Raw genomic sequence first — 27861 nt, forward strand, 5'->3', positions numbered from 1 at the left:
CTTTTTCGAGCCCTAAAATATGACGTCACGAAATGAACAAAACCCTTTACGAGTGCAGCGGGACATTGAGGCCGCTATTCATAAAGCATGTATTTCTTCGTGAGTGGATGCAATATCTGGCCTGTCTTTAGTCGCATCTGCTTTCTCGGCTGAGACATTAAAACGTCCAATTTTTACCTTATATTGTACGGAAAAACTTTGAGTTTGACATCGAGAGTGAATTGAGTGATGACAGTGACAATGACACTGATAGTGACAGTGGCAAAGTTGGGGTGGTAGAAGAAGCAAGGGAGAGGCGACGGATATGGAAGGCCGCTGCGGACACAACTCGTATGGGGCATACGTAACGGCCCTCCATAGACGGAACCCACTGTGTGGATGGAGTGCGTACCACAGCGCATCAGAGCAGGGCTGATTCGTTCATTTCGTGACGTCACAATTTGGTCACCAAAATTCGCCGTCAGATCGGGTTCAGGTGATCTAAAAAGGGTCTCAAAACACCATCTCTCCATCTTTCTAGAGACGCTTTTACCTTCTGAAAGTTAATTATTCATATTCCTAGACACTTCAGCTTTCCAGAAATGTATAAATCACCTTGTTTTTGAATATCGTCCTTTTTTCTCGCTCACCATTCTTTTAAGGCCGTGTCACCTTTCCGGGCAAGCCTTGCGTGCGACTTGCAAAGAACAATTTTTACCACCCGGAGGTCCCAGCAGATGACCCGCACATGACAGTACCTAGCACGTATCTCACCCGTAGGCGCCCGGAGGTGCGCACGCAAATCTTTTTACCCGCAACCATGTTTAGGCCCTGTCGCACCTTTCCGGGCAAGCTACGCGGGCTTGTTGCGTGAAGGGATTTTCCAGCATACCGGATAATTCCTGAGGGCGGACAAGGATTTGGGCGAGTCAGTGGATGCGTCTAACTTGCTGGACGCGTTCTACTTAAATTCTACTTGCGGGTATACTGTGTGACCTGTGTACCAGGCGCGTGGGGGCTGACAACTCAGTGAAGGAATTCCTCTGCAGGAATGGCAGAAGTCCCACAGAATGTCATTATCTTGGCTGCATACTGGGACTGTGAAGTACCTGCGTGGGAGTTGCTTGCGAGGTGCTGCCGCTAAAGGCCTCCTACTGGCGTTCTGCCTGGACCTCTCCAGGCATCCTCGCGACTCACCCGGAAAAAGTTTTGGTCATGCTCATAACATGGCTGCGGTTAAATCGAACTTGCGTGCGCACCTCCGGGCAACTACAGGCGAGATACGCGATAAGTACTGTCAGGTCCGAGGCGTTGGAGTTGCCTGCGAGACCAACTGCGGAGAGCTCCAGGTAGTAAAGTTGTTTCCCCGCAAGTCAAGCCGCAAAACTTCCCCAGATACGGGATGACAAGGCCTTGAGCATGCTCAAAACTTGTTTCGAGTGAGTCGCGGGGGTTCGCTCACAGAGGTACACGCAGAACACCAGTAGGAGACCCTTACCGGCAGCACCTCGCAGGCAACTCCAACGCAGGTACTTCTCAGTACCGGTAAAACGCTCGTAACAGAAAACGGATCGGTTTCAAAGCTCTCACGCAGGTCACAAGGAATACACGCAAGTAGAAGGTTAGTAGCACGCGTCTAGTCGGTAAGAAACAAGTGCGAAACTTGCAAACATTCCTGTCCGCCCGCGGAAAATTCTCCTGCGTGCTGGAAAATCCCTCCTCGCAACAAGCTCGCGTAGCTTGCCCGGAAAGGTGTGCTATGGTCTTTAACTAAGTGTACGTAACACCGTTAATGACAAAAATAATACATACATTTTCCATTGCGCTTTACACTATATATGTCATACCCTCACAATTTTCCATTGATCGTGTAAAAAAAAAAATGACAAAAAGTCAATGTTTCTGTCATTGAAATCTGACACATGAGGTTATCACCTGGGTGAATAACTTCAGAACAGTGATCAGTTAGATTTGAGCCTCAGACATAATTGCGTTTGAATGAAAAACTGGAAATTTCACATTTTTATGCATAAACTATACGGTAAGTTGCGAGGGATGACATGCGCACTTTGCCATTTGCATATTCACATTGACTGTTCAAGAACTGTTTCCTCCCACAATAGTGAAATTTCAAAATGTCATACCTTCTTTATTTTTCAGCTGATTTCGATCATATGCCGTTGAACTCGTAATATTTTTTATCTTTCTTATCACACTAACTTATATTTGGACTGGATTTCCCCTAGTACGTAACACGGTTCAATAATAATGATACATAATACAAACAAACATACATACATACATACATACATTTCCCATTCTGACTGAATGCTCAAGGCGCTTAACATCAAAGCAAAAAGGCTGAAAATACATATACCATAAAAGAAGAAGAAGAAGACCAAAAAAGAAGACGTGGAAGTCTGTCCTCAAAACGCACTGTCAAACAAATAGGATTTTAGGTTACTCCTAAAAGACGTTATGGAGATTGAGTCTTTCAGCACACGTGGAAGTGAATTCCAAAGTGTTGGTCAAGCATGAGCGACAGCTCGTTCGCACCAAGATTTCCGAAGAGGCGTCATCTCCACTGGACCACCGAGCTTCCGCCTGACAGCAAGTGTTGGTTCTAATCCTTTATACCAGCAAGCGCTGGTTCTAATCCTAAAACACTAATCAATTCAGTGCTTTTTTGCGTCGATGTAGTGCAATTTGTCAATCAGTTAACATGCATATCTTTTGTTTCAATTATAAGTATCATATTACAACCACCAGAGGATTAGTGTATGCAGCTGTGCCTAGTACACAGAATACGTTATAGTGAGTTTTTGGTGCATTATTCAAATTTTAACGGCTAACAACCTTCAAATATCACAGAAATGTTATAGCCTTACAATAGTCTTGTCATTCTGGTGGAATATAATTATCATGTTCTGTGCTATCTTGGAAGGAATGCAAAAGAGGATGGCCCATCTTTAAAATAAAACATCTTACATCGTAGCTACATTTTGCAGAAATCCCTATTCACTTTCGTTAAAAGTATTGTTTACCTTTGGAAGCAGTGATTAAAAAATGTTCGAGCTATCATATTTGATGAATATGTGTAGGTCAGTTGTATCCCCAAACATCCTATCATGTAAAAATTTTGCAATAAAGCCTAAAATATAACGAGATATCTCTATTTTTCTCAACAAAACATAACTTTAAACAGACTAGTCTAGAAATTTTGTATCATAAATACTGTTCACATTTTTTATATTCATCAATACTTAACATTAATCAGACTGATTGATTTTTTTTTTAATATATGGTTGTTTCTATCCCTAATTCACATTTTAGAACTATTTTGATGCACTTAAGCTGAGTTTTCGCTTCATCTGCAAATGGTATTAAAATGACGCCTTGAAGTGGTCACAGAGAAATGTGGATCGTTGTAAAAGCATATCATGGGTCTGATTCTTCCAAGTTTAGCACTTTGATGCTCTTGGAACTGAACACAATGGACAGAACTATATAGGAGGGTAGGAATACCTGACATGCTCCCCCCCCCCCCAAATCCTCGTCTCTCTTTGACCACTGAAGCAAATTGAATGGGGTTTTCTGTAAAAAGTGGGCAATAGGTTATGGTCTCGCACCCTGAAATCATATTTGAATTGATTCATTATATTTAAGTTATTGGTGCGGGGGGTCCCGTTGTAATTTCTTTTTCTGGGACATACAGTAGATCACAGTTTATATGAAAAAAAAAAACCCAGAAAACCTCTTTTGAAAGACCAGGGGAATCTCAAAATTGATTTTAGATACAACATTAAAAACAAACACAATGAAAAGAACAATACGGCATAATAACAAGATATTTCATTTGGCAGTTGTGATATAGGTTAAAGAAGGGAGATTCGAGACAAAAATGGTGCTACATCATAGTGATAATTTGGTAAAGAACGGTGTGAAAGTGAACAAATAACAAAACGGTTATGATAAAACGTTGATATACTTTTGCTCTCTAATCAACTTTATCTTAGAGATCGCTGTCATCCTTTCAGTAATTAGTTTCTTTTATTTGATTTCCATAAGCGATAGATACTCGCTCTACCCCCATTTTTTAACTACTGCCACATGTTTGATTTAACGAGATACTGTCAATAACTTTTTTTTTTTCTTAATTGTCAAATAACGGTTACTTACCAACATATTTGATATTCAGGTATTCCTTGATTTTCGGTGTTTTCAGACTCAGTCATCAGCCATTGCGATACCTAAACAGGCAAGGAGGTGGCAATTTGGCGTTCCTGTCGTGCATATAAAAGTTGCAAATGCAATTCGTTGATGGCACGGGAAAGCTCTTAATGTCGCCGTGTTAAAAATAGTGATAATAAAACTGACATGGCTACTTTCAGCGACCGACAGATGCATTCACTGGTGAAACGAACCGGCGGATTTCAGTCGACTGAGCGAGCACTTATTTGCGCACGGATGAAGAGCTCGACGCTTACACATTGAATAAACTATCGTCTGCGCAGGGTGTCCAGGAATCGTGGGCATCAGATTGGGAAATCCCGGGCGTGTGACCATACAGTCTAATAGCGAAAAGTCGGTGTGAAATAATAATTCATAACTTAGTTGCAAGCGACCCAATGAGAGTTGGATCCACTAATGAACGAACCCATCATCGTAAAATCAGCTTTATAAAGGACGTGGATTAGATTCTACTCTTCGCTTCTCCCACGGACACAAAGAGTATAGACCCAGGGAAACTGTATCAGTTCTGGCTGGTGAATGAAGACTAAAATCATTGGTCTGTTTGTTGTAAAAGATTCCGCCCGTCGCATCTTCCATTGTGACAAAGAGCGGGGAGGACGGGAGGTTGAGTTGTTACCACTTCCATTATCATGTCAAAAAATAATGACAGACAATCATTAATAAATGGTATTACATCCTCTCCGTCAAACACAAACATAACACAGATTTTACACCATATCATTAGCTGTGTTTGTGTTGACATGAAAATTTGTTCGTATCGACCCTGAAGAAGATGTGCGTCGAAAATTTAATTTGAATGAATGGCACTATTATTGGACTAAAATACTCTCTAAAAAAAATCGAGTGAAAATTTTCACTCTTAAAAGAGTGAATACAAAAAAGAGTGAATTTCGAGTGAAATTGGAGTGGATTTTGAGTGAAAATGCTCATTTTCACTCATTTTGGAGTGACGTCAGGGATCACTCGAAGATTTTGGAGTGATCCCTGCTACGTCACTCCAAAATGAGTGAAAATGAACATTTTCACTCAAAATTCACTCCAATTTCACTCGAAATTCACTCTTTTTTGTATTCACTCTTTTAAGAGTGAATATTTTCACTCGATTTTTTTAGAGAGTACATTTCTATCCTACTTCATAATCTTACATATATATATATATATATATATATACATATATACATATATACATATATATATGTGTGTGTGTGTGCACGTGAGTGAGCATACATTATTTGATAGACAAAAAGTACAATTCGAAACTACAAAAAAACACATAAATTTGAAAGTCTATAAAGTGCAATGTGCTCTTTTTGATCGATTCAATGGGATAATTTCGTCAAGCAAGAAATAAATAGATAATGTTAAATGGCCTATAAATGATTTAGACTAAAATCTCAGAACACCATCATGGCGTAAAAGCCATCAAAATATGTCTGGGACATTTCCAAGAAATAAGAAAGCAGGCGAATAGGGCATTAAGCCATCAGCCATACGAAAACTAACATCAGTTCAAGGTACCACATTGTCAATTTGCCACTCTTTGTTCACTGAGCTGTGCGGTTATATAATCAAAACATCAAAGTGTCCTATATCTTAGTATTTGCAAACCCTGAACTCTACAGAAGTAAAGAGGAAGGTCTACTCATACTCAGATTTTCGGGTTCAGTGCCTAAAACGAATTTAAGCAATTAACAGCTTTGTCAACTCAAGTTGTCTTTTTCAGACCATCTCATCTCGCTGATATATATATATATATATATATATTCACTTAACCACGATTTCATTTACACATTGAGTATTACATTCTGTATCGCCTCCTTAAGCCCAACCCCGCGTCCCCGCCACAGGGGGTGGAAACAGGTAATGCTGGCCAACGAGGCTCTTGTGAAGCTACGACGGGCCTAGCTAGCCGATAGCAGATAAAAATTGCTCGATTCAAACAAAGGAGACATAAACGGACTGAACAAAACTGAAAACGGACTGGATATGAAAATGGACAGCGATTTTCGGATATCAAACTGGTTGGTCCATTCATGGAACATCTATGGCTTGAGTGACAAGAGCCTGAATAAGTGGAATTTATAACCCAAGATCTCAATCATAGGGTTAGCAGACACCAGAAGGAAAGGAATACTAGGGACAAAGAAAATTGACTCTAACGTCGTTCTCATCTGGAGTGGAGTGAGCAAAGACAAGAGAGCAGTTTTACACGGTGTTAGTTTTATCCTGCATCACAATATAGGGAAAGACGTTCTGAACACCGAGAACATCTCAGAGCGAATCGTCAAATAAGAATGAGAGAAGGATAGAAGATCGTGAATTATGTACAGATCTATGCACCTTGTAATGATACATACTCAGATGAAGAAAAGGATAAATTCTTTCGAAATCTCTCAGACATTAGAAACAAGAATCATGACAGTGAAGACCTCTATATATCACGGGAGACTTCAACGTCAGAGTAGGTGAGAGAAGAATTCCATGGACACCACATCTTGGCCCGAACAGTGACCATCGAACCCCCTGCAACTACAATGACAACCATGTGCGGGAACTGTGTGCATAGCATGAACTTCTGATCGCCAACACCTTCTTCCAACATCGACCCAGCCAAATCTATACCTGCTAAATTTAAAGTGGAATGACAAAAACGTAAGGTCTCAGATTGACTTTATCCTAACAAAAACCGAAACGAGAAACAGCAATACGGATGCCAGGACCATTCCAAACGCAATCCTGGACACAGATCACAGACCAGTCATTTTGAAACACACAGCATAGAAGAAGAGGATACCAGGTAAACGAAAACAGGCAGAGAGAATTTACATGAGGTAGTTCCAAAATACTGAACAACAGGACCACAACATCAACATGGTAGGCCAAAAGCGGAACGAGGTGGACCCCACAAATATGAATGTTGAAGAGGCCTGAAGCACCTTCAAAACAGCTCTTCTGGACAACTTGAAGGAGGCATGCGGCAATAGAAAGGCTGGAAAGGGGACAGCATGGTGGAACGAGGACGTCACGGAGGCAATGAAAGAAAAGAAGAGACCGTTTAAGAACTGGCTGAAGTCAAAGCAGGACGATGACTACGTGACGTTCAGACTCACAAGAAGAAACAGCAAGCAAGTGGTAAAAGCAGCAAAGGAGGCCTCGTGGAAAAAGTATGGTAAAGAGCTCAGCGAATTGTGTAAACACTCCCTGGGAGAGCTTTACAAAAGCGTGAGAGCCATGCGGGTAGGCCTACGACATGAACCCTTCGACCACACTACTGTGACCATGATGCATATGGGCAACCTCTGCAGGAAGAGGATGAGATCATGCAGAGATGGAAGGATTACTTGAAATACCTCCTAAACCCATCAGGAGTGATTGACACACAATCAGAATTCACTCCCAACCACCCAGATCACTCCAACCCACCATGTGATATTGGAGACTGAAGTAAGAAGGGTCATCAAGAAGAGCCCTAAAGGAAAAGCAGGAGGCGTAGATGATATAACAACAGAAGCTATCCTCGCCTGCGGAGAGACAGAAGTTGAGTGGATTAAAACCATCTTCAAAAAGGCTTGGGAGAAAAGGAGAGTTCCAGAAGACTGGCAGAATGCTATTGTGGTACCTATATGATAGAAAAGGGGAAATAAGGATTGCAGCACCTACAGGGGCATATCACTCCTCAGCCATGTAGGAAAGATGTATGCAAAAATCTTGGAGGAACGCACCAAAGCAAATGCAGAATATGTCCTAAGCGACGCTCAGCGTGGCTTTAGGAAAGGGAGAGGTTGTACCGTCGCCACTAAATTTACCCCATAATTTCGTTTTATGCATACAAAGACGACACTCATTACTGATTTGCTTTGAATGGTGTGCTAACCATTGGCAGAGCAAATGACACTCCCGTCTTCGTCGTGTCTGCAGTTGTGTTCGCCGATATCAGAATGTTAGCAAGAGCCAACGTTGTCTTCACTTCACTTACATAATCACATGGTCCAGCTGGATATTTCCACAGCCCTGGCCAAAGTGAACGCAGCACGGGGCTTTGGCGGCACCTCCGAGGCCGAGCGTTCTGCGGACGACATTGGCGTCATCCATTCCCCAGGATTCGTCACAGACCGTGCCCCATTCGCCGTTGTGGAGAATCCCAACCCGTCCTTCCATCTCATTAGTCCAATCAGCCAGACGAACTTCTAGTTCCTGTCCTGATTGGAGGAATAACACGAATTGCCATACTAATGTGGGACTCGCGATTGAGTGCAAGTTCACCTCTGTATGCATTTCTCATAAACTGGCGAAATCGTTAATGCAGCTTCATGGATGTTGATGACATGTTAACTGTAATTTTTTTTTTTTTTTTTTTTTTTTTTTAGTGGAAAATGAGAAATGGAATTCCATGGTGATTCGAACCCGAGACCTCCGGATTGCAAGCCCGGTGCTTTACCATCTGAGCTATAGAAAACCCTAGTACAGTGTTCTGGTCCCAGATACCCTAAATTATCAATACCCGTGTGGTCAGAAGCTATAGCAGGGTGTGTGTGTGTGTGTGTGTGTGTGTGTTTGGCACACAGGGGCGGATCCAGGAATTCTGTAAAGGGGGGGGGGGGCGTGACTAATATTGCTGGTGCCACTTCCGGGTTTCATTTCATTGTTTTTCTTTTTATTTCTTTTGTTTTTTACGAAAATTAAAGGGGGGGGGGCGTGCGCCGGTTGCGCCCCCCTCTGGATCCGCCACTGGCACACACCACACACTTGAACCTGACATAAACTGGAAGGATAAATCAATTTGCGGATAAATGCGCGGGATCACCGAAGTCATGCAGCTTTTTTAGTATGTAACAAGCGGTAAAGGAAGGAAGTGGCCAGAAGTTGATATAATATATTAGTGGATATATTAGCAAAGAAAATGGGATTCCACCGGAATTCGAACCCGAGACCTCCGGACTGCTAGCTCTACCCTCTGAGCTATAGAAAGCCCAGTACATTGTTCGTCCCAGAAACCCTTAATTCTCAATGCTCGAATGGTCAGAAGCTATAGCAGCTTTGAACATATTTCTTATTGCGCAAACGATAGATGCAATGTTTGAAATCAATATCAAGTGATATACCCCTCCCGAGATGTTATATCTCCAAAAGTGTTAACACGGAAAAGAGCGAAAAACATAATTTACCTCAGTGCAGCTTGTATTGCACGTTCCAAGTAACATGAAAAATCGCGATAAGATAGTTGTGATACAGCGTACAGTGCAGGTAATATCTGAAATATTTTGAGATACTGATCAAATAACTACAATTCACAATAAACAAATTACCCTGGAATTTCTACTCACGGTTGATACATAACAACGCCCACATCTTCACCATGCGTGCAATTTATCGATTCCATATTGACATGCCTACACCTTGCCAAGTAATCTTCCATCCCATCACACTCCACAATGTCGAGTAGAATTCGTCCAGATCCATGACCAAAGGTACCGCAGCAAGGAGCTGTCCAGGCTTCCTGGAAACCCAGTATTCTGCAGACAACGTATTAGCATCTTCTAAGCTCCAGGATTCGTTAGAAAAACCATGCCCATTCCTCTTCGTACAGAATCTCAACTCATCCTTCTCTCTTGCTTTTTTCATTGACAAGGCGGACTCTATGTGCAGGGAGAAGGAGAGATTAAACAAAAACAAAAAAACAACAAAAGTTAGTTTTGAAAAGGAAGATCAAACGTACAGACGGCCGCCGGACGTTGCATGATAACCTTTGGCTCAGGTGAGCTGATTGAGGGTATTGCCAAATACATTCTGCAACAATGTATGTACATGTTCTACTAGAGTATAGCAGTGAGGCTGTGCAAAGAACCCATCATTTTCCACGATTTCCATCTAATTAAACGCGATTATCTACTAATGAAATTAAAAAAGAAAACCTGGGAAATTGTAACTCATTGTAACTTATTGTGCATTATTTATATCATCAAAGTGTTTAAGCTATAAGACAACTCCAAAAAACAAACAAACATGGAGCATCTTAATTCTGCTGGCGAAAAAAAAAAAGAAACGACAACAAAGAGACGAAAACAAATGTTTTGGAGCATTTCTTTATCGCTTTATACAATTCAGTTCAATTCGAATTGAACTCAATTCAATTAATTTCTTTCATTCTCATTTTTCTCCCGATAAAACATTTATCAGAGGCATATGCTAAACGTTTATAACTAGCCTTGGTCTGGCTCATCTTGCATTGCGATCTCATTTCAAAAAGTTAAGAAGAAGCAGGAGAGTTATTACTACGGAAATGTGTTGGTCAGTTCTAGGGGCATACCTTCTTGACTTGTTGAAGTTTTGATTCCACGTGTACCGATCTACACGTTTTGTCCTTGGTTATTGTTATCCTAAATAGAATATTCTAAGCGGTGCCCCCCCCCCCCCCGTCTCTCTCTCCCCCTCTCCCTCTCCCTCCCTCCATAAAATAACCAAAAGTTTAATTCGTATGCGGAGATCGGGAAGGGCCCCAAGTGATAAGAAAAATGTGACAGGAGGGGCTGCCGTCTTTTTATATTTAATATTTACATATTTCAAATGAAAAAAACAAAGAAGAAATGTCAAATTCGATGAGTCATCTTCAATTCAATTAAATTCAAACTTTATTTCATTTTTCGAAAAGAACATAAACATTCAATCTTCTAAGGAGCTTATCTGTTATATAGTGCGTATCAAAAGACAGTTATCCAACTTTGGGGGGCTACTATTTTATAAATTGTCAGCTATGGAGGGCGCAATTTAGATGCGAGGAAAGGGAGACTTTTCCTCTTAATGTTGAAAATTCTCATGCAAGACTGAGCACACGAACTTTAAAGGCAATAATGACAAATTGCACTTTTCCCAAGTTAGGTATCAATGGAACAAGGAAGAGTTCCCCTTTCCCCACATCCAACATTGCGCTGATAATTATAAAATAGTAGCCCTCCTGAGTTGGATTACCTTTTTGTATATACACACTGTATAAAAAGGCTTTGATGTCCTTGAAAGTGACCCTGGCATTGACGTAATCAGATATTAACTATATTCCATGATCACGCGACCATAACTCTGTAGAGATGTATCATACTCAGATGTTGGTAAAGAATGCAATCGGTGATCCTGGTATCATTAGCTCAGTATACCATACAATTTATTTTCTACAAACGTCTGATTTTTATTGGAATGACAAAACAGGATTTGATGCTCGAGCCCTTGAGGACACAGTAACCGCCTGTCAAGCAAACAAGCGCGTAATCACTTTGTGATCTCTTGTCACAATCAATTAATAACCTTACCGACGCAACAGCGTTGCCTTCAGCAATGTCTAGTTTATATTTACTCATTTGTTATTTTGTAAATTGACATTGCCCTGCAATTACGTATTTGTTTTCTACTCACCCCCTCCCCCTCCACCACGTATTTGGAGTCTACCTGTTGACACAATCACAATGATTTTGTAAATGTGACCGTGCATCACAAAACGAACACAAAGTCGCAGCCCTGATTAGGACCTCAAAAAGGTGAAACAGGTCAACCAAGTCAATCTTGAGTTTTCATACTTTCTGAAAGAGCTATTCTTTGTCTACATAATTCTAAAGTTTGGGGTCAAAAAACAAAATTTGAAAGTGTGTTTTCAGCAGTTTTTCTAAAATCTTTTTTTTCGTAGAGTATTGCGATTAGGTATGTCTTTAGAGGTCCCTTTTCATTTCCTCTAACAACACACCCTTCCATTTCAACTCTAATAACTTTTGAATGGATAAAGCTACCACCTTGAAAGTTGGCATTATTTACAGACAGAATGTGTTAGTTAAGCATCTTTAATTTCAGTTTAATCTGATATCTCTTCATTGTTGTTGCTACGGTAGTTTACATCATGTTTTTTGTCCCATTCATCGCACAGCCAGTACGGTTTCTAAAGATTAAGCGCTTGAATAGACTCTTTACTTGAGAGCCTCTTTTCTCAGTTCACACATTTTCAAAGTGTGTGCTTTCTTTCCAATATTTAGATAGGTTAGGAGAGTCCATTTGAATTGAGTCATACATTTTTTGTTTGTTTGAAGCTTAGAATCTGCTCTTTCAATATCTGCCCTTAACTACAAATCCACGTCTGGCGACTTTTTGTTGGTTTTGTGATGCAGGATCACAAATGATTCCTTTTTTGGGACGGCTAAATGTAGAAATAGATCAAGTTTTGTGGACATTATTGATAAAGCTGAGGATATTTCAAGTGATTCCATTTTTGGCCGGCTAAATCTAAAAATAAGTCAAGAAGTTTAAGGACAGATTAAACTGTGGAATTTGCCCTCCATATTAGTCGAGTACATATGAACGATAAACTTGCCTCTGCATGCACAGGCTTACCATACATGATCCGTAAGTGACAGGAGGGAAATGAACAACAATTGCTTTCTAATACAACAGTAGAATCACGTCATTCATGTACAAGTTATAGATACGCATCATGTTCTGATTTTGTGCTTATCTGGGGAGCATTTTATCAAGCGTTCTGTCAGTTTTGTTTTTCAAAAAAAGTGTTTTAAGCTACTGGATTGGCTGAGAGCAAATTCGTTAAAGAAAAACAACAGCAACAACTGACAAAACAATTGGTGAAACGCCCCCTGATGGGTTGCACAGTGAACGTAACTCAGCCCCACCTATATTCTATTAGACGAGCAGTAATACATAGCTGGAGGTCAAGCATGTAATAGAATTAGCGAGAAAATAATTATTGAATAATCGCAGCTCCCGACATGTTGTGACCATAATTTTGTTTCTGTGTTCTACATCATTTCAGAGCCAGTTCAAGTTGTAACCACTGGGCTTAATTGCGTAGTGCAGTTTCAATGATAATACATTGTGCACAGTTTTTCATGTAAAAAGCGAATATATTTCAAAGCAGCACGGTCCCATCATTCTTTCAAGACAAAAGTCACATAAGCTTTTAGAGCATTATGAACAGAGGGGAAAGAAATTGCAATGATACCAGTGAAAAACACTGGGAAACATACATAGCTATTTGTGCCCGCTTATGCATGTGAGTGTCGTATGTGTATGAGTGTATAATGTTATTTATTGCGTTCACCATGTACACTTAAAAAAAAAAAATGGAAAGGCTTAGCAGGATTACATTTATCGTGTTTATGTTCGCGTGTAGGTGTACAGTATCTGCAAAGAGCCGGCAGTCTTTTGATATCAACTGCAACTTCTGCGCAAGGCCACTTTGAAAAGGGCGCTTTACTATACACATCGAAAAAAACAATCACTCACATAATTATTCCATTTTACGAATCTTGTGAATAGAATACATATGACTTCAAAATAGTTTAAGACTTTAGAGGTGTAATAATTTCTCATCTCCGTCTCTAAGTCTATATCAAAGGGACTGTTCAGTACTGGTTGAGCTGGGGATTCATGTTTTGAACATTCCTAAGTGAGATGATGAAAAGCCTCTTATAAAATATGGAAGAGCATGTAATTTCAAGAAGGATTCAACGTTTATTTGATGAAAATTGGTTTTCAAATGGCTGAGATATCAAAAAAGTGCTAATAATAAAAGGCGACATGCCCCAACATTATTAGTATCTCTTTGTTTCACCTTGGGATATCTCAACCATTTCAAAACCGATTTTCATCGAATAAACTTTTGATACCCCTCAGAATTGCATGCTCTTCGACATCTCATAGAGTGGTTTCTGAATATCTCACAAAACTTTAAAAGCGAAATCTTCACCTCGACCAGAACTGTACACACCCTTTAAACTTGTTAGGTACTGATTCCAAACTACTTCTCGGTGCTCTTGTTTGTCTTCTTGTTTATTATAAATAAATGCATATATGTATGAAATAGATAACTATACACACACGCACACACACACACACACACACACATATATATATATATATATATATATATATATATATATATATATATACATATATACAGGCCTACATATACGGGTAGTATATATATATATATATATATATATATATATATATATATGTAATTATTATGTACATGTAAAAAAAAAAATGCGTTAAATGTCTGCAGCTAGCCTTTTGATGTCAGGAGTGTGAAATTTCTTCCCTAAGATGGTGTTTACTTTTTCCCGTTTACAGTGATTTTGCTAATATTTTCACGTACAGTTATGTATTGAGTAATGTTCGGGTTTTTTTCAGTTTCGTTAACCCGAAATGTGAGGAAGATGCGTACTGAAACGAACCTTTGGAATTACGAACTTTCGGAATAACGAACCTCAATAATGTAATTTGTCTTTTTTGATTAAACAAACAATCGGATTAAGGAAGAGGTCCCATTTACATTTGCTTAAGTGTTTAATCTTTTCATCTCAAAATTCATGTTGCATATCATCTCATTATCTTAAAAGCGCATGGAATGTAAACCGTATGAGATGTAGAATATGGGATAAGAAATTAGATTAAAAACATCGAGAACAGAGATCTTTATTAATTTCATTCTTTAATCTTTTCATAATTATTGCTACAATAATCAGTGTGAAAACTCTTGAAATTGTTGATCTTATCCTCTGCAACTAAATGTATCATAGCTGTCATTGTTCTTTCATTCTACTAGTATACATTACAGAGTAGAGAAGTATTCGAAAAGGTGCAATAATGTATTCGTGCATTGTGAATTATGAAAAACTTTGTGCAATATTCTGCTTAAATCGTTATATCTCTTCAAAGAATAAACTAACACTTTGAATAATAACACGTGCAACATTCTGTTTATTCTCATACAAATGATAGCAAACTGACCTAGTATGAGATAAACTAAACCATGGGAAAATGAAAATAAGATGCATGGATTAATTACCAGGCCAGTCGCTTTCGAACAAACCTACAATTCAGAAGAAGACATGTTTCTGATTTGTTGAGGCTGATGTAAAATTTTTAAATCCGGACAGACATAGGTCTGTAAAAGCACAGTCAAAGTAGGGGAGGTTTTTTCTTCCTTTGTAGGTATTCAGATGACAAAGGAACGTGACAAATATCATAGGCCCTAAGTCCAATGGCCCCAGACTTCATTCACAAGATGAAATATTGAACTAGAAAAACACTTGTAGAGCGCAGAAATCCAGCTAAACAGCTCATTTACACCCATTATTAGAAACGCATGCTGAAAATCGCCCAATTTCCTGATATAGAAGCCTTTTGTTTACGTCATCAGCTGCTTGGCGAGGCGCCGCTTTGGCGCCTCGCCCGAGCAGAGCGCGTGTACATGCAAATCTCAAATGCTCGCAGCTTGAACTCCCATGTTCATTGACCTTATCTGCAAATGAAAAAATAGAAATAAAAAGGAATCCTTCAAAAACTCATATTATTCACAGATTACTACCGAAATTGAATCATCTGTTCCATGTGTACTTATCGAATTTTCTTGCATTTTCATTCAAATAGGTTCTCATCTTCTTGAGTTATTATGCAAAAAGTAAAACTAACGCCGATGATCACTTAACCGCCTCCTTCCTGGGCGGAGGTAATAAACCCGTCGTCTGCATCAATGCTCAAGTACACACGAACATATCAGAGAAATACAGTAACGCTTAAGTGCTCGAATTGCTGCTGTATCAGATATCGTCGCTCCAACAAGTTTGAAAATATCACCTAGCTCTTTTAACATTGTAAAAAATGATTTATGAGCATAAAAGAGTCATTAAAATGGTAATAATACAAACGTGTTTCTGTTTTAAGCCGGCTGGAGCATTGTTATAACGTCAATATGGAATAAGGTATTCAACCATGTTTGCGCTTTGAAATTAACCTCAGCAAAAGACATGAAGATAATTTGAATAAAAACTAAACTGCAATTTTGACGCCATTGCACTATCGTATACAAAACTTGTACCGTCATAGAGCTATTGTTTCAGCCTAATGGGAGGTATATTTAAGAGCAAAAGGAAGTAGAAAAGACAATTAATGGTGGAGAGATAGCATAAAGCAGTATTCCCTCCTTTCCTAATTCTTCAGGGCAACAGAGATGAGAAAAGGACAATATTCTTGAGTACAATGTCACTGCAAATAATCAAAAATGCAAAGATATGAACAACAAAAACAAGTGTGGTAAACAAGAATGTACAAGGCAAGGAGATGAATTTAACAAGAGACCCCGGCATCTTCGCTATGGCTGCAGTTCTCATCGAGGTACGCATTGTGACTGCAAGCTCCGATGTCGATTTCAGAGCCGGTGCACTGGACGTCGTCGAGCACGGTGGCTTGCGACGAGGAGCCGGCCCCGTAGTAAGCATTCGAGTACGCCGTGCCCCCGCTGTAACCCAGCATTCGGCATACCACGGCCGCGTCGTTGTTGTCCCAGTAATCGTCGCATACCGTGCCCCAAGCCCCCTGGTAGTATATCTCCACCCTACCGTAGGAGCCAGAGGTAAGCCGGATTTGAGTACCTAATCGTTCAGTGAAAAAGAAAAAATTCTCGATGTTAGGCATATCGCATTTATGTATAAAATAATTCGCGCTTACTACATGTTATGGGAAGTCCCCTTTTGTAATACTCGGCTTCCAAGTTGAATTACGATAAAGATTGACGTTAATCAAGTGAAATATTGAAACATAACCTGGATGTCTCATTAAATCTTTTGGAGTCTTATGATTATGGTACATTTAGTACATTATTCGTATCAGGCAAGTACTGGCGATTTACAATTTCTCAGTTATTTCATACAAATGGGATACACAAAACAAACAAACTTACAAACTTTTTGTCATCGATTCAGTAGTTGCAAAGACATACATGCAAATATGTCAGAATGAGTACATAATCAAGTAGGAGACATAACTGCTTCTGGAATACATGTAAGAAGCGAAATGAGATTATAAAGTTTGTTTTTGCTTTATCTAATCCCACAATATAGATTTAAATGCCAGAAGTGAATATTATTCATTTTCCGAAGGACAATTAAACACTGTTCGAATAACTTCCCTACCCTTCCCCATTTCTCTCCACCTCTCTTTCTCCTGGAAAGCAGAGAGGGCGATATTAGACTTCGCCACTCTCGTGACTCTCTCTTTCTCAATTTCTTCTACTGAAGCTTCTTTCCATTTGATTGCCACATGAATTGCCACAATGTCGCAGAGCGAAACAGACCATAGTCGCGCTGAAATATCATAAACTAATACAAGTATAATTGTGACCCTGCACCACAAAACAAACACAAAGTCGCCAGATATGGATTTTTAGTTAACAGCAGATTCTGAAAGAGCAGACTCTAAGCTTTAAAATGATGTATAACTCAATCCAAATTGACTCTCCTAACCTACCTTAATACTGGAAAGAAAGCACACACTCTGGAAAAGTGTAAACTGAGAAAAAAAGGCTCTGAATGGCAGGGTGTATTCAAGCGCTTAATCCTTTGACACCAAGCTGTGCTAGCTGTGCCATGAAATAGACAAAACACAGGATGTAAACCACTGGAGCAACAACAATTAAGAAATTATCAGATTAAGCTGAAATTAAGCCTGTTCTATTAGCACATTCTGCTTATGATTGATGCTAACTTTCAAAGCAGTAGCGTTATGCTTTCAAAAGGTATTAGACTTGAAAGTGAAGAACTTGCAAAGGATTTCAAGACATGAAAAGCGGCCCCTAGGTTACACCTGATCATTCTACTCTTCCCCCAAAAAGGGTCGTAGAAAAACTGCTAAAAACACACTTTCCCATTCATGTTAAGATACCAAATTGAAGAGTAATGTAGAAGAAGGATAACTCTTTCAGAAAATATGAAAAACTTAAGATTGACTTGGTTGAACCATTTCACTTTTTTTGAGTCTTCACTTAAAACCAAGAGGTGCGACTTTTTGTTTGTTTTGTGGTGCACGGTCACAATTATGTAGGCTTACTTGCGCAAGTGACCCCTATGTCCTCGCCGTGTCCGCAGTTTTCGACGAGGTACCCCGCGTGGCCACACTGAGCGAGGTTGCTCTCCGATCCTGTGCAGGCGAGATCGTCCATGACTATGTCGCCCGTCCCAGCGGAAACAAAGCCGTAGGTGCTGTAGCCAGTGAAACCCAGCTGTCGACATACCACGGCCGCGTCGTTGCCGTCGAAGAGGTCGTCACACACGGTGCCCCAGGCGCCATTCCAGTAGACCTCCAGGCGGCCGTTGAGGACGCTAGACCCACCCGCCAGACGTATTGTCACACTTGAAACTTTAAGGAAAATGGGGAAGATCGGAGGCAGCTGATTCCACGTAAATCATTTCTTATTGTTAAAGAGTTTCGAGAGCCTTGTTTAGCTAACGTATAACATAATGTGACTGATTGTACTGTCACATTATCCGTGCAACCATTATCACGGCTGCACAGAGATTTGGTGGGCTTCAATAAAAGTGAAATAACGAATGAAAGGAGTTATTACATAGCTGTTATGAGAAACTACTTTTGTCGCAAAGGAACTAATTACTAAGGAATAAATTTGGATTATTACATCCATTTAGCTGCTCAAAGTTAAACCGACTTCGACCTTCTTCCTTCTTCGATGGAAGCTGTGAAATAATGGTTTAGGCTTTAAAGGTACGCTTTACCTTTGGGAGCAGTGATTTTTTAAAACAGTTTTCGAGATATCTTGTGACCGTGCACCTCAAAACGAACATAAAGTCGCACGCACTGATTTTGCGTGAGGACTGAAAATAAGTGAAATGGGTCAACCTAGCCGAACTTGACTTTTTCATATTTTCTGAAAGAGCGGGTCTTCGTTTACATTATGCTAAAATTTGGTATCATAAAACGGGCAGGAAAGTGTTTTTTTTTTTTTTTTTAGCAGTTTATCTTGAACATTTTTGGTAGGATAGTGTGATTACATTGTAGGTGTGTTTTTAGAATCCCTTTTCATTTCTGAAAAACCTTGTCCACACTCTTCACTTTCAACTCTAATAACTTTTGAAAGGATAGCGCTACTGCTTTGAAAGTTAGCATTAATTATGGACATAATGTGTTAATAAGGCTTGTTTAATTTCCATTTAATCTGATAATCCCTTCATTGTTGTTACTCTGGTAGTTTACTTCCTGTTTTTTATGCCATTCATCGCACAGCCAACACGGTTTGGTAAAGATTAAGCGCTTGAATAGACACTGTACTTCAGAGCCTCTTTTCTCGGTTCACACTTTTCCTGAGTTTGTGTATTCTTTCCAATATTTAGATAGGTTAGGAGAGTCCATTTGATTTGAGTTATACATCAACATAAAGCTTAAAGTCTGCTCTTTCAGAATATGGTCATAACTAAAAATTCATGTCTGGCGACTTTTTGTTTGTTTTGAGGTGCAGGGTCACATTTGCAGCATATGTGTATGTCATTTCTTTGACAAAACATCCTATCATGTCAAAAAATTGCAATAAAGCATAAAATATAAAATAAATGTCACTATATTTCTCAATTTCCCATAACCGTAGACGGTTTAGTTTGGAAACATTGTTATAACTATTTTTCCCATTTTGTATAATTCAACAATATTTGACATTATGTTGATTCAAAATTTTACATTGGTTGTTTCTATCCATAACTCTCATTTAGAACTATCTTGAAGCAGTAAAGCTGGGTTTTTGTTTCCTTTGCAAATTACATATCTTGCCTTCGAATTTCGAGGAGAGCGTATATCGGCGACAAAGATGTTTTAATCCTTTATTGCCACCACCCCACCCCCCCCCCCAACCCCTCATCACTGAGCTGGCATGGGCGGCGTTTACGCTTCAAAAACACTATATACAGTGAAGGGTGAAGCTGTGTAAGAGAAAGCAGCCCCATCTACTTTATGTCTCCCGACCTGATGTACAATCATGATAACTGATATAGGCTTCACTTACCTGTCTCACAGTTCGTACCACCCACTCCGGCTTGGCATGAACACGAATAGTAGTTCACGTGGTCTGTACAAGCTCCACCATGCTGACAGGGGCTGCTTGCACACTCGTTGTTGTCTGTGTATTCAACAAATTGGATATCAGTGTGAATGATTGAAGCGGATTACAACTGGCATTTTATCAAATCAGTGTAACATTACAATGATAACGAAGAAGAAGTTTAGACATGATAACTCTGTTGAACATAACGTCCACACTGTAATCTCCAGGTAATTCTGGCACTTTCTATGATCCTCATCACACCTGACCATTTTTCTGACTGAAAAATCCACTTACTGACTGAATTCTTACCGATTTCTATTATGATCATATATGAGACAACTGCATTGTATCGTTTGACAATTTCCTAAAAAGAGATGAAATAAGAACTGTACTTGTTTCGCAGTGTGTTCCGACATATCCAGCTGCACATGAGCATGTGTATCCGTTGACGCCATCAGCACAGTTCCCGCCATTTTGACACGGACCACTGGAGCACTCGTTGGAGTCTGCATGCACACGCAAAGTTTAAAGGAGAAAATATACAAAAAGACCTGCAAACTGGACCAAAAAAATAAATAAATAAATAAAAAATAGGAATGAATGCTATGCCACACTCCAATAGATCTTTACACTCGTCAGGTGATATTATGACGGTTTAGTCTGTGCGTTTCAACTTGCTCAGTAACCTTTAGCCCTTGACATTGTTTCCGTGATGCGAAAACACTCTGCACTTTTTTTTTTCGAATTCAATAGTTTCATCATTATCACATGTCAACGTGTTTTCATTGCATTTTGATACTTCAATCTTGAATCATGTTTCAGTTATGTCATGTTCAACACTGTTTATCTTATATATGATTATATTGTTTCGGAAATGAAAAACAAACAAAAACAAACATTTATTTCCATCATCAAAAAAAAAAAGAAAAGAAAAAGCGAACATAATCCAAAGAGGTACAATTTTCGATTTGTCTTTCATTCGTCTGATAAAGGTATTTTTTCTTTCAAATAAAATATAAATTATGTGCGCGAATGATCTCACAAAAAAAAACAATGCACTTTGCCATGGCAACAAAAATAGTAAATAATCATAACGATGGAAAACAGTGTTCTACTAAAAAGCCAAGCTCGTAAGACGTGGAACACTGGAACAAAACAACAACAGCATCAACTTGTTATATCAATAAAACATATTCATTTTAAGTTCTTCTATAATTATACTATTGTACATTTTCTCATTGATTATGGTGCTGATACTATAAAAAATACTTACTGTGATTTTAGAATGCAAACATTTAAACTATATAACATATCACATTTATCTCATTTATGGCACAGACACTATAGGGCCAGGTATGCCAGGAAAATTGACCAGAAAGGAAGATATACAATCGGCCACACAAAACATAACGACAACAACAACAAAAAGGAAAGGGGAGCAGGGAAGAATGGAGAAGGAAAAGGAGAAGGAAAAAGAGAGGGATGGAAAAGGTCTGTGGACACATAACAAAATTTCAAGGACAAGTGAAACATAATGGGTTTTTCATTAAACAGAATTAACTGGTATATATGGAAAACAAATATTTTCTAAGTTTACACTTAAATGTAATTAACTTCACAGATTCTTTTTAATCGTTATTTAAGGTATTCCAAAATCTGGATCCGGTATAAACAAATGTATTTTGAGTGTATACAGTTCTCACTAAGGAAAGATGAAATTCGTTAGATTGTCTCGTGGGATAGTTATGTACGTGGCTGTTACGGTGAAATAGATAATGAAATATTTCGGGTAGGTGGTTGCAGTTGTAATTAAACATAAATTGACCAAGTTGAAATAAATACAACTCTTTTATTTTCAGGATTTTGCGTTCAAGGAAAAGCTTATCAATATGTGCTCGGATATAAAGGTTAAAAACTAGTCTGAGCGCCATCTTTTGCACAAAAAAAAAGTTTGTCTAACAATGTCGAATGTGTAATTGAAGCGGGTTACAACAGGCAATTTATCAAAGCAGTGTAACATTGAAATGACAAGAAAGAAGAAGGTTAGACATGAAAACTTTGTTGAACATAATGTCCACACTGTAAACTCCTGGTAATTCCGGCACTTTCTATGATCTGCGTCACACATGAGCATCTTTTTTTTTTTCTGACTGAAAAATCCATTTACTGACGGGATTCTTACCGATTTATATTATGATTATATATGAGACAAATGCATAGTATCATTTGACAATTTCCTAAAATAAGATGAAATAAAAACTCTACTTGTTTCGCAGTGGGTTCCGACATATCCAGCTGCACATGAGCATGTGTATCCGTTGACGCCATCAGCACAGTTCCCGCCATTTTGACACGGACCACTGGAACACTCGTTGGAGTCTGCATGCACACGCAAAGTTTAAAGGAGAAAATATACAAAAAGACCTGCAAACTGGACAAAAAAGAGAAATGAATGCTATGCCAGACTCCAATAGATCTTCACACTCCTCAGGTGATATTATGACGGTTTAGTCTGTGCGTTTCAACTTGCTCAGTAACCTTTAGCCCTTGACATTGTTTCCGTGATGCGAAAACACTCTGCACTTTTTTTTTTCGAATTCAATAGTTTCATCATTATCACATGTCAACTTGTTTTCATTGTATTTTGATACTTCAATCTTGACTCATGTTTCAGTTATGTCATGTTCAACACTGTTTATCTTATATATGATTTTATTGTTTCGGAAATAAAAAACAAACAAAAACAAACATTTATTTCCATCGTCAAAAAAAAAAAGAAAAGAAAAAGCGAACATAATCCAAAGAGGTACAATTTTTCGATTTGTCTTTCATTCGTCTGATAAAGGTATTTTTTCTTTCAAATAAAATATAAATTATGTGCGCGAATGATCTCACAAAAAGAAACAATGCACTTTGCCATGGCAACAAAAATAGTAAATAATCATAACGATGGAAAACAGTGTTCTACTAAAAAGCCAAGCTTGTAAGACGTGGAACACTGGAACAAAACAACAACAGCACCAATTTGTTATATCAATAAAACATATTCATTTTAAGTTCTTCTATAATTATACTATTGTACATTTTCTCATTGATTATGGTGCTGATACTATAAATAATACTTACTGTGATTTTAGAATGCAAACATTTAAACTATATAACATATCACATTTATCTCATTTATGGCACAGACACTATAGGGCCAGGTATGCCAGGAAAATTGACCAGGAAGGAAGATATACAATCGGCCACACGAAACATAACGACAACAACAACAAAAAGGAAAGGGGAGCAGGGAAGAATGGAGAAGGAAAAGGAGAAGGAAAAGGAGAGGGATGAAAAAGGTCTGTGGACACATAACAAAATTTCAAGGACAAGTGAAACATAATGGGTTTTTCATTAAACAGAATTGACTGGTATATATGGAAAACAAATATTTTCTAAGTTTATACTTAAATGTAATTAACTTCACAGATTCTTTTTAATCATTATTCAAACTATTCCAAAATCTGGGTCCTGCATAAACAAATGTATTTTGAGTGTACACAGTTCTCACTAAGGAGAGATGAAAGTGTTTAGATTGTCTCGTGGGATAGTCATGTACGTGGTTGTTACGGTGAAATAGAATATGAAGTATTTTGGGTAGGTGGTTGCAGTTGTAATTAAACATAAATTGACCAAGTTGAAATAAATACAACTCTTTTATTTTCAGGATTTTGTGTTCAAGGAAAAGCTTATCAGTATGTGCTCGGATATAAATGACAAGGAAGAAGAAGTTTAGACATGAAAACTTTGTTGAACATAATGTCCACACTGTAAACTCCTGGTAATTCTGGCACTTTCTATGATCTGCGTCACACATGAGCATTTCATTTTTTCTGACTGAAAAATCCACTTACTGACTGGACTCTTACCGATTTCTATTATGATTATAAATTAGACTACTGCATTGCATTATATGACAATTTCCTAAAAAGAGATGAAATAAAAACTCTACTTGTTTCGCAGTGGGTTCCAACATATCCAGCTGCACATGAGCATGTGTATCCGTTGACGCCATCAGCACAGTTCCCGCCATTTTGACACGGACCACTAGAACACTCGTTGGAGTCTGCATGCACACGCAAAGTTTAAAGGAGAAAGTATACAAAAAGACCTGCAAACTGGACAAAAAAGAGAAATGAATGCTATGCCAGACTCCAGTAGATCTTCACACTCCTCAGGTGATATTATGATAGTTTAGTCTGTGCGTTTCAAAATGCTCAGTAACCTTTAGCCCTTGACATCGTTTCCGTGATGAGAAAACACACTGCACTTGCAAAGGAAGCACATGTCCTTAAATCATATTTTGTATTTTACTCCAAAATAAACAATTCATTACAAATTACCTAATTCTATAGTAGTATGAAATTCTAGAATGAAATTTCATGGTGTACATCGGTAGGATTGGAATTCGTGTGTTTATTCACACGACAGAAAGAGCTGCATCAAATAATGAAAATTACAAGCACTGCTAAAATGTTTTTAACTTAGCCACAAACTAATCTAGAGATCTTGTGACAAGGGTGATCCCTTGCATATGAGCATATGAGCCCCTCTCCCCTAACAATGTTTGCTTGTCAGCTGAAGAAACCCGGAAGTGGCATCCTACAGAACTCTACAAAACTACAAAAGTTGCGCTGAACACCTTTTTTTTTTTTTTTTTTTTTTTTTTTTTTTTGCTCATTAGCTGGTGACATCCGGAAGTGGCACCAAAAGTCTGAAGTTCCCCCCTCCCCGCTTTTGAAAACATGGTGCCGGCCATGGACCCAATCAGTCGTACGAATTTAAACAGCTTTTTACTGTAACTGACCATACTGGATTACACACGTGTGTATCTATATCATTATTTTAAGTTGCATTTTTAGGCACTTCCGTTTATGGAAGTGTTCAACAAGATTACATTCAGTATAACAGAGGGTACATTCAGTGTTTCACGCAACACTTCACGCCCACAAAAGTAGATTGGTCATACTCGTGCCACATGTTGTTCCCTCGAATCCCGCTGCGCACGAGCAAGTGAATGAATTGAAGCCGTCAGTGCAAACGCCACTATTTTGGCACGGGTTGCTGTCGCACTCGTTCACTGCTGCAGAGAGAATGGAAAACAGATAAGGGTTCTTCATGTTTTCAGTCTACAGAGATGAATTACATAAAGAAAAGAAACGCACATACACACACACACGCACACACACACACACACACACACACACAAGCCCCTACATATCCTCATGGTGAATGAACCATGAACGAAATTCAAATTCAAACTAAAGTTTGAATTTGAATTTGAATTTGTGTCAATATTGATATGAGCGTCATAAGGAGAATACTATCAGTTCATATACCCATATGAAGGAAAGGAATCGCGTCTGTGTGAGTAATGCATTATTGCTATTCCCCTAAGGTTACATAAATATTATTCACAAAAACCCAGATTCGTTGTAATTATAATACTAGCGATAATAATGATAATAGTAACAATCATTATATCAATAATAATAGTAATAATAACAATAATAAAAATGATGAACATGATAATATAATAAGAATGATAATCATAATAACGGAATTAATACGAAAAAGAAAAAAGGCTCTCTCATAGAAGAGCGTATTGATATGAACAGTGTGACTATTTCAATACTGTTTCTGGGTTTGTTTGTGTTTTTTGCTCTGCTTTTCTTTTTGGTTTCTTTAGTGTTTTGTGTTTTGCAACTATATTATTCAAATCTTTGTATTCACTGAGGGAGGGCTGCTGAAGCGATCTTCTCAGACTTCTTTGATAAGTTGCCATACGTTTGACTCGCTAACGCTGAACAACCGGTTCAAACCACTAGAATCTGGTAATGGACAGTCTCTTTTTAAAAATCTTATGAGGAGTTGATGTAATTGTCATGCATTTTTTTTTTTAGTTTGAAAACCAATATGACTTTAAACTATTATGGAAATCGGATTGTGTTGACGAAAAAATAATCCCTTTGAATAGGTGGAACACTTTATAGCTACAAATGCTCACCATACTTTACTGCACCGCTGTATTGTCACTGCCTTTATATGATTTTAGTTAGTAATGGTTACTACTTAGATTAATTTACGTGATTAAACCTGACAGGTGATCCTCATTGGAAATATTTTAACAGAATTACACTTCAGAATTCGTTGTTATTCGTACAATATTAAATAATGATATGAATGATGGTGCTACAATGATATGATTGCATTTTTCATGGGTTAACTCGTACTCGCAGGGTGGTACCATCATTTTTCATCAGAGCTAACGTTATCATGTTCCCATATACGGAGAATAAGGTAGAACTATCGCGTTTAAAAGGTATATTGAAGACACGATTTAAAAAATGTTAACTATTGGATAGAATCTGAACTCCAGACCTCTCGATTACAAATCAAAAGCCTTGTTTTCTAGAACACAGTGCCACAACAAGGCATTGAGGAAGAAGAACAAGTAAACTGTGATACTTAATATCTGAAAGGCATGCAAATGAGCTGAGAATTTCATACCACCGTCACAGTTCTTGCCGCCATAACCACTGACGCATGTGCATGTGTAGTCGTTAACACCATCTGAGCAAGTGCCTGAATTTTGGCATGGCAAACTAGCGCACTCGTCAATATCTGTCACGAAAGATCAGAAAATCAATGGAAATTGAGTAAATATGTACAAGAGCTAGAATAAAGGAGAACATCTTTATTTTTTTAAAACAAAATTCAACTCTTTCTCGATAGCGTCATAGCTTTATTGTTTATCACCAAAACAAAGCAAAGCCATACCCATGCCCAGCATACCGAATACTCCATCGAGTGTGGTAAACTTTCAACTTTCAACGTTTAACTTTATTTTTCACTTCCACAAAATAAACGATGAAAATTATATACAATGCATTAACAGAACATATTTGTAATAATGTCAGAAAACGAAAATTAACAAAATACATGTGATACAACATAAATTCATTTGTTAAAGGTGTATACACAAGCATAATACAAGGATTGGAAGGGAAAGGGAGGGTTCCACTAAAAGCAAAGCTTGTACCGTATGGGACCCTCAGAAAATACACAAGAAAACACATGTCTTTAAACGTACGGATTGGGCGCAGATCACCACCTTCTCATGATGTATGCTTATCAGACGAAGCTAATTATTTTCAGACAATTTCAGACAATAATCGTTTTCTTTCGAAATGTTTAAGCTGTCTTTCGTATGGCGATCCTATGCAATAACGACAGATACAATCACTGCATTTTATATGATAAGTAATTTTGAGGCTGTGTACTACCATATACCTACTTCATTATCCTTTTTAACGCAATTTCTATGTGATTATTCCTCATACTTTAGACTTCGATAATCAATTACCTGTTTGGCATAATATTCCATTATATCCAGGAGAACAGGAACACGTGAAACCATTGACACCGTCGTTACACGCCCCACCATTGACGCAAGGTGCGCTGCCGCATTCATTGATGTCTACACGAAACAACACCAGAAAGTAACACTGAATACAATGTGTTGAGAGCAACAACACATTAGGGTTCGACATGAACTAAACCCGTTGGTAAAACAATTTAAAATGTTTTGAAGAATCAGGCGATCGTCGACTCCACAGGCGAGACAAGCAAAACTTACAAAGGTCCACCTTTCCTATCCCACAGCGCCTTTTCAGGACTTGTTATTCCTGATTGTCTTTGACATA

General features: G+C 38.5%; 1 protein-coding gene across 1 annotated transcript in view; it reads right to left on the reverse strand.

Moving 5' to 3' along the window:
* LOC139709998 (uncharacterized) overlaps positions 1 to 27861 on the reverse strand; it is an 84505-nt gene that overhangs the window by 44836 nt on the left and 11808 nt on the right. The window contains exons 7-12 of the mRNA XM_071621950.1: positions 27522 to 27635; positions 26666 to 26779; positions 25125 to 25238; positions 24108 to 24221; positions 22376 to 22489; positions 20503 to 20616 (exon numbers count right to left, since the gene is read on the reverse strand). Coding sequence (XP_071478051.1) covers positions 20503 to 20616; positions 22376 to 22489; positions 24108 to 24221; positions 25125 to 25238; positions 26666 to 26779; positions 27522 to 27635 — 684 coding nt within the window. The remainder of the gene's footprint in view (positions 1 to 20502; positions 20617 to 22375; positions 22490 to 24107; positions 24222 to 25124; positions 25239 to 26665; positions 26780 to 27521; positions 27636 to 27861) is intronic.

Source organism: Diadema antillarum, unplaced genomic scaffold (assembly GCF_040938485.1).
Source record: "Diadema antillarum isolate AM-2024a unplaced genomic scaffold, OU_Dant_1.0 seq00001487_RagTag, whole genome shotgun sequence".
NCBI classification, from domain to species: Eukaryota; Metazoa; Echinodermata; class Echinoidea; order Diadematoida; family Diadematidae; genus Diadema; species Diadema antillarum.